At 50.3% G+C, this 7514-nt stretch overlaps 1 protein-coding gene across 2 annotated transcripts; it reads right to left on the bottom strand.

Moving 5' to 3' along the window:
* Positions 1-824: 824 nt before the first annotated feature.
* LOC123170045 (glucan endo-1,3-beta-glucosidase 11) lies at positions 825-4402 on the bottom strand. 2 transcript variants are annotated; one of them, XM_044587889.1, is made up of 5 exons: positions 4180-4402; positions 3498-4086; positions 2930-3398; positions 1553-1743; positions 825-1285 (listed from the first exon to the last, which is right to left on the bottom strand). In XM_044587889.1, exons 1-4 carry the CDS (start codon positions 4253-4255, stop codon positions 1660-1662), a joined length of 1218 nt encoding a protein of 405 aa, XP_044443824.1. In that variant the 5' UTR covers positions 4256-4402; the 3' UTR covers positions 825-1285; positions 1553-1659. The 2 variants fall into 2 exon arrangements, with proteins under 2 accessions (XP_044443824.1, XP_044443825.1); XM_044587890.1 differs by lacking the exon at positions 1553-1743.
* Between the last annotated feature and the right edge of the window lie 3112 nt (positions 4403-7514).

Raw genomic sequence — 7514 nt, 5'->3', positions numbered from 1 at the left:
CTGTCCCAATGGGGCCGGACGGCATAATTTGCGTCGGTGCTCGAATGGAAGGGGTGTGGGGATCTGGGCACGACGGAGGAGATAGCTGATCCACCATGTTCGAACCTCGCCGCGCCACTGCCGTCGCCTCCCTCTCTCGCTGTCGGCGTTGCGGCAACTTCTGGGCGACGTTCTCCGCCTTGCAAGTGGTAGCCGACGAAGTGACCCCGCGGACGAACAGGCGGACTGCGTCTCCGTCGCGGCGGTGTGGGTCGGGCTGGACGACATCTCCGGCAATGGATCGGGACTGGTGGTGAGGATTGAGAGCAAGGGTGGAGGACGGCGAGGGTCCGGACACGGGAAAGGTTGGAGGGCGGCGGGAGAAGGAGGAAGGGTTTGGTGGATTTGGTGCAATTTGGGATGGGGTCGGGCTGTCGGGTCCGACGTGACGGGCGTGCCCAGGCGCCTCTATATTCGCCCCATATTTGGGCTGGATACGAGGGGTGTCAGCCAGCCCCGGGCGTTTGAGGTCCGTTTAAGGAACCCGTCTGGGTCAAAAAACATGGCTGGACGGCCCGCCCGGGCATATGAGACGGGTTTGAGCCGCGCGGCTGTAATGCTCTAACTCACAGTCATATTTATCGGCTACTCGGGGCAAAATTGTGGAATTTTCTACGACAACCGGAACCAATTTACTTCAGGAAGCAGAGTTTAATCCGAGTGCATCAACTTCTCTTGAGTCCCTTCCTCTGTGGTGTGCAGTTTCATTTGGACGACAACAACAACAAGGGCTGGCATCTTAATCCGAATTTCGCCGCCGTGAACAGAACAAGAAAAGAAGAAGATAATTGCAGCGAGAATCATAATATACTCTGATAAATTTTGCAGTTATTTACATCAACGCCCAGAGCCCGCATACCAACTGATCATCACCAGCCGCAGGGACTCCGAGCCTAGAACAAATAAAAGAATATATATAATAATAATCGGATCATAAACCATATATATACACGAGCACGAGCCTCACACCACCGCAGCTTGACATGGCACAAAGGGGGCATAAATCAGCCTCGGCGCTGAAAAGCGAATCCCGCAGCATCGGCCACCCTTTCTCTCCATCTTCCCCGCATATCTCCCGGAATCCCATGTGTGCGCGCGTCACAAAACGGGACCTTTGCCTCGCAATATTTACACGCTGTGCCGTCCACAAGCCCACCACACCCCACGAGGGCAGAGGTAGTGCCTTCCACATCGCAAAGAGAAGCTTTTTCTCTGGCCTACACCATACATGCTTTCCTTTTGCCTCCTGCAATGAAAAGGAGGAGCCCCTTGTTAGTTGTGACCAAGTGTTTCAGGCTTTCAGATTGCCTTGCGGTGTGTATGTATGTGTCATGTAGTATCATGTATGTATGATCAGATATACATAATGTGGTAGCCCATAGGAAGGCAAGGAAAGGGCATGTGAAATGGGAAAGTGTCTTTCTCTCTTGGATATAAAGGGCTACCACATGGCATAGAAAAGGAGGTTGTGTCATCTGTGATAAGATGACATGCCAGGGGGGCCATGGCATACCTTCAAATGGTGCACCATCTCTGCCCTTTGGTCTGCAAGGCTTTTGGTCCACAAAAGTCAAGGCCATTTTGCTTGCATGCATATGGCCGCGCTCCTGGGTGCTTTTGCTATCCCAGTAAGAAAGCCTGGGAGGTGAGCAGGATGGCCAGAGCTGAGAGGATGCACAGGCAGGTCAAGTCCTTCCCAACATCCTGCGTATCACAAAAGGTGAAACATGTTAGTTCATACAACTATAGTAAATAAATATGGTAAAATAAGCATCTACATCTTTTAAAAAACTGCACTTCTCAAAATTGAGCAACAGATTGCCTGCGGTCTTTCGGTGAAAACTAATCATGTTCATCGCCGCTTTCGGTGATCTACGTGATTAATTATCAGACATCATTTTTGCTCCACTAACAACACGTATACACTTCACATTTGGGTGGAGAAGAAGAATCGCATATGCACCTAACGCTGATTTGTACAATCATGAAAGTTTGGCCCCTCGGGAATACTAAACCGCACGATAAGAGCGTACCAAAAAGGAACACTTTGGAATCATTCCCTATTCTTTGTGTGCACAAATGCACAAGGAATATTTAGAAATCTCTACTCCTTCCTCGCAAAAAAAAAAATCTCTACTCCTTGGTGATGGGATGACTATACTAAAAAGAACGAACGGCCTTGCATACAAAACTTGATTGATTCGTGAAGTTTCCTCCAAGACACGAGTGTGAACTCAGAAGCGTCGTGGTGCATGCAAAGGCTGGCTGATTATTCCTTTTTGTTGGTTGCAAGTATTACTAGATATGACCCCTTCGTAGGTCTTGCTTTCTTGGTGCTTTTTTCTTTCTAAGTGGAGTGATCTGATGATCGTTGCAACCTAGTAGCACTTTAAGTGCAAGCAAGGGGAAAGAATAACTCTGCAATTCAGCTAGGTCACTGCAAGGAAAACTGCCGCCTAGGACACTAGCTGCGTGCGTGCGTGTGTTGCTGATTAATTTCTTTACTTGCCAAGGGTGCCATGTTGATCGCTCATCCGTCCATGCATGCAGATGAAAGTGAATAGTTTGGTACTACGTGCATGGACATCATGGACCACTACCACTTTCGATTAGATATAAGCGACTTTTGCATAGTAGTACGATTCTAGTAAAGTCCAGCTTGGACCAACAGTGATCCACATGTGCATTGCACCCTTGGTTGACGTTGCTGTGGGGAACACACACATGCATGCAAATCTTTACCACTGTGTATGACTATATCTCTGACTGACCGAAAAAGGTGGCGTGATCCTGATAGATATGCTGTACTATACGAGCACCAGTTTTCTCACAGCTGGTTCCATGGAAAATTAATTTGCAGACAGAATTAAGAAGAATGAGCGGCACTAACCCTGGTGGGAGGCGCGGAGGAGGCGGCGAGGGAGAGGGACGCCGCCGACGTGGTCTGCTGCTGCGCGAGGCCGACGTTGTAGACCATCCGGCCGTCGGGCTGGTAGAGGCCATAGTTCCTCTCGGAGGTCGGGCCGGGCTTCATGTCCTCGTTGAAGAGCGCGAAGAGGTAGACCTCGAGGCGCTGGCGGGGGCGCAGCGGCGTGCCCTCGTTGCCCACCTGCCGCACCAGCAGGTTCCGGTTGTACGCGCGGGCGTTCTCCACCGTCGCGCCCACCTCGTCGGCGTCGCCCTTGGACGGCCACCCCGTCTCCGACACGAACACCGGGATGCCGCCGTAGCCCAGCCGCGCCGCCGCGAAGGTCACCGCGTCCACCTGCGCGTACAGCATGCTCGTGTACTGCAGGTGGGTGTAGGGGTCCACCGCGCCGACGTGGTACGGGTCCGACAGCGCGTAGGACAGGGACACGCTGCACGCACGTGGCATCCACGTCAGAAAGGAAACGACACGTGTGCTGACGTGGCATATTTAACTTATTAATAAACTAAATATGTTAAAGAGAAATTACTTTGCTGGGTCGGCCTTGTAGGCGAAGTAGGGGTAGGCGTTGATCCAGAAGGGGGCGTTGGTCTCGGCGAGGAAGCGGAGGAAGGGGAGCATGAGGGGGGCGCACTCCGGCGTGAAGGCGCCCTGCGACGGCGGGTACGAGTTGGCCAGCACGCCGAGGGAGCTGGCCGTGGAGACGTGCACGTACCCGTCCATGCCCAGCTGGGCCAGCGCGGCGTGCAGGTTGCGCATCGCCGGGACGAGGCTGGCCTTGAGCGCCTCGTCGTCGTCGGTGAAGACCTCGTTCCCGACGGCGATGCCCGTGACGCGCGTGGCCGGGAAGTAGGGCTTGATGTTGGCGGTGGCCCACTGCATGGCCTGGCCGGCGCTGGCGGCCATGGGCTGCACCAGGTCGTTGGGCACGGTGACGATGAGCTCGATGCCCGTGCCGGCGAACGCCGCCAGCACCTGCGGGTTGACGTCGTAGATGCGCACCTTGCCGACCCGCAGCGACGACAGCAGCGACACCACCTGCGCCGGCGTCGGCAGGTTGTTGCCCACCTGCCCGTAGTTGATGCCGATCGCCGCGCCGCATTGCAGCACCCAGACCTCTGCACGCACGCACATTCCAAGAAAATCTTGTCAGTCACACTCTGACGTCCGGCCAACTGAATTCGCGCGATGGGCATTCGCCCATGCATTACCTGAGCAGAGGAGGATGCAGAGGAGAGCAGAGAGCTGCAGGGACGCCGACCTCATCGGCGTCGCAAATGGCGCCATTGCTGCTGCTGACACGATCGATCCGATAGTTGGAGCGGGGAGGGAATGAAGCTAGGAGGAGGGGGAGGGAGAGAGGCAGGAGGGTATTGCGTATTTATAGACAGGCGGGACGGAGACCGGACGGCCGGGGGTTGCACCTGTGCGGTAGGTGCGGCGTGGGGGGTGGGGGGGAGCTAGGCTAAGCGGGCAATAATTCTTTACTTTACTTGGGTGATCGGCCGGAGAAGACTTTGGAAGCGGAGAGGGGCCTTCTTCATCGGCGGGGAAGTGGGTTAATCGGGTTGCCCCTGACGCCTTCCGTTCCGTTGCCGTGGCTTGGCTGGGTGGAGTATGTTTTTGTGGCAGGAGCCCTGCTGAGGAGGCAAATGCCCGATGCTCTCGAGCCTCGTCGTCCCTTCCCTCGTGCTCGCGCCCGGACGGACGTGTGAAAGCGACCGGGCGGGTTACTTGTTGGCTGAGCGCACAGTTCATGCCGACCTGAGTAGTCGAGCCTGGGCCTTCAGAAAGCTGTCAGCCGATGGTCCAAACTGGACGTCAGTTAAGCTCGCGCCTTTACTGTAAAAAAGAAGCCCGTGCTTTTGTTTATCGTCCGAGGTAGTTAGGTACTACTCCATATGCAGGCATTGAGTAAAAATGATTTTATTTACTTTGATACCAGAGGGTGAATTGACTGACAAGTGCACATGACCTGTTTTTGATCATATGTTTTCCTTTTCTTTTGCAGTGTGCTGTAATCTAGGTGTTCATAAAGCCCCTGAATTCGACTAGGCCGTTCGCTCTGAATCTTTGCTATGATGTAGAAAAAAAACATTCAAACTGTATCCATTTTCTTTACTTTTTCTTGTGGGGAAAACTGTATCCATTTTCTGCGAGATCCTCCATCCTGGATGGTCTCTTATCTAGGCGACGCTCGAATCTAGTGGCTCCAACTACTTTGCTTGTTTTTTTCATGTGAAAAATATGAGTTTGTTCCCTCAAGTTGCCGAACAGTTTTCATTTGGCCCCTCAACTAGGAAACACACAATTTTGATCCCATATCTTTGGAAACCAAACAATTTTGTTCAAAACTAGATTTGGCCTGGTTTTCACAAAAAGACATGTGACAATCCACTGCATCATTTGCTTTCTCTCTTCTCTTTCTTCCTCCCCTCTCTCCATATGCTTTTCATCAAATATCCCGCGTGCAAATGCCTAGTCTTGCCGCCTCCCGTCCGTGAGCCCAACATTGGTTATGTTGCTGCTCTCACGCGTGGCCATCCTGCATGGATCAAAGCATAGTAGGCATTCGGTCGGTGTGGAGTCGGCGAGGCAGAGGCTGTGGCCTGCCCTACTACAGTACGTGTTGGCAGACCCCATACTATGAGCATGGACCCCACCTTTTACCCCATGGCACCGACACTTGCGTCATCGTGGTGTCATGCCCTTCTCCCTTGCAAGGGATGTAGGACCAGGGTGTTAACTGGCATCCCACACACACGTAGGCAGTTCTTCCAGGAACATGAGCAGTGTGGAACTCCCAAGCGTGGCTGCCACCCCCGTCCTAGCGCTCCCCAATGCCGACGAATAGTGTAGGCGAGCCTAGATGTGCACTTGATGTCCTGCAAGTGCATAAGGTACAACTATAGCCTCTTTGAAGTAATAGTATTGATTCCACGAAGAGCTTAGAAAATGATCCTTGTCCCTCATAGAGCTTTATCAGAACATGCTTGCAAGTTATTTTTGGTCCAAAGTAAAAGCAATGTGAAAGTGCAAATATTGCAAGAGTTTGTGAATTAGGATAAAATACGCTATGAAAGTAACTAAGAACAAGAGAGCAATAGAAATGAAGGAAACCACAATAGGGTTAAAGGTGTTCTCAGGGAGTCCGGATTCATCACTAGTATTCGTATGTATTTTACTTAATTATGTGAAATCCTAATTCTTGATTCAGATACATAAGCCTCGTTATATGTTTTTGTGTGCTCGGAGCCAAACAAAGATACGTGCATACCGCAATACCTTATCACGCACACCACCAGAATCCCCCAGTCTGTCGACCGAGGGAACAATAATTAAGGGTCTCCCGCTGGGCGTGACTTAAAGCTTTTGGGTCCCCGCTATTTCCTGTATCAAAGGTGCACTAAGTAGAGAGATAGCTCCTGTCGCGTAGTACCTCAACTCCGCACTTCACAATGATAGTAACACCCTTCAAGTGCACAAGTGCTAAAAGTTGTGTGGGCGCCATTAACATAACATCATGACGAATAATTAACACAAACATATGCCACAAATCGAATATATTCTCAATGTTCGGTTCATACACACACTAGCGTTCCTCCATATCCCGAGAACTAGGGAACTGCTCGAACATGGAGACACAAAACATTATCGAGGTGCACATGTTTATGATAGATGAATGATTAATGTGACAAACATATGAGTTCACAGTAGGGTTTTGGATTACATTTAGATGAATGAAGAAGTATGTGGATGTTGCTGCTGCTGATGATGACGGTTGATGCCGTAGTCTCCTTGATCGAGGTAATGGCATGGCGGTGCCCTTCTGCCCGATCCCTTTCGGAGGCGAGCTTTTTTTTGCTTATGTTTCATGGTTGTTGTAACATCCCAAATTTTCAATTTGGAATGTTACACATTAGATCATCATTGCATATCATATTTTATTGCATTTTGGCAAATCCTCAAAAATCCTAAGCAACTCAAGGACCCTCGGAGAGAGTTGGGGATTTTTCGCGGTTTTCATATTTGATTTTTATCAAATAATGAAACGAGGATTTTGGTTTAATTTATTGTTCTCTCCGAAAAATATTTCATATTAAAATAAATGAGAGGAGAAAATATGACTTCTCCAAAATAATTGAAATATTGGAGGAAAAATATTAAAATCAAATATTTGATTTTATTCGGATTTTATTTGCAATTTTAATTGCATTAGAAAAATTTCACGTTTTCAAAAAAATGCATTTTTTGGGCCAAGAAAATGTTCATCTCGTTCTAATTATTTTAATTAGACTGTGAAAATTTGTTTTGGGCATTTTTGGATTTTTATTTATTTTTCTACGATTTTTTTAGGTTCGGCAAAATTATTTAAAAAAAAAACTCGCAAAGCGCGCCGACTGGGCCGAAACCCAGCCGACAGCCCAGCCCAGCCCCGCGCTCGTCTCCCTCCTGGAGACCGAGACGGAGACCGCCGCCGCCCCGAGTCCCGCTCGTCGCCGCCGCCCCTTGCCCCTTCCCCAAGGCAGCACCCCCTCCTTAAATA

Source organism: Triticum aestivum, chromosome 7D, assembly GCF_018294505.1.
Source record: "Triticum aestivum cultivar Chinese Spring chromosome 7D, IWGSC CS RefSeq v2.1, whole genome shotgun sequence".
Classification (NCBI taxonomy): Eukaryota; Viridiplantae; Streptophyta; class Magnoliopsida; order Poales; family Poaceae; genus Triticum; species Triticum aestivum.
Note: the sequence above shows the minus strand (reverse complement) of the source record. Positions and strands in the feature narration are given on the sequence as shown.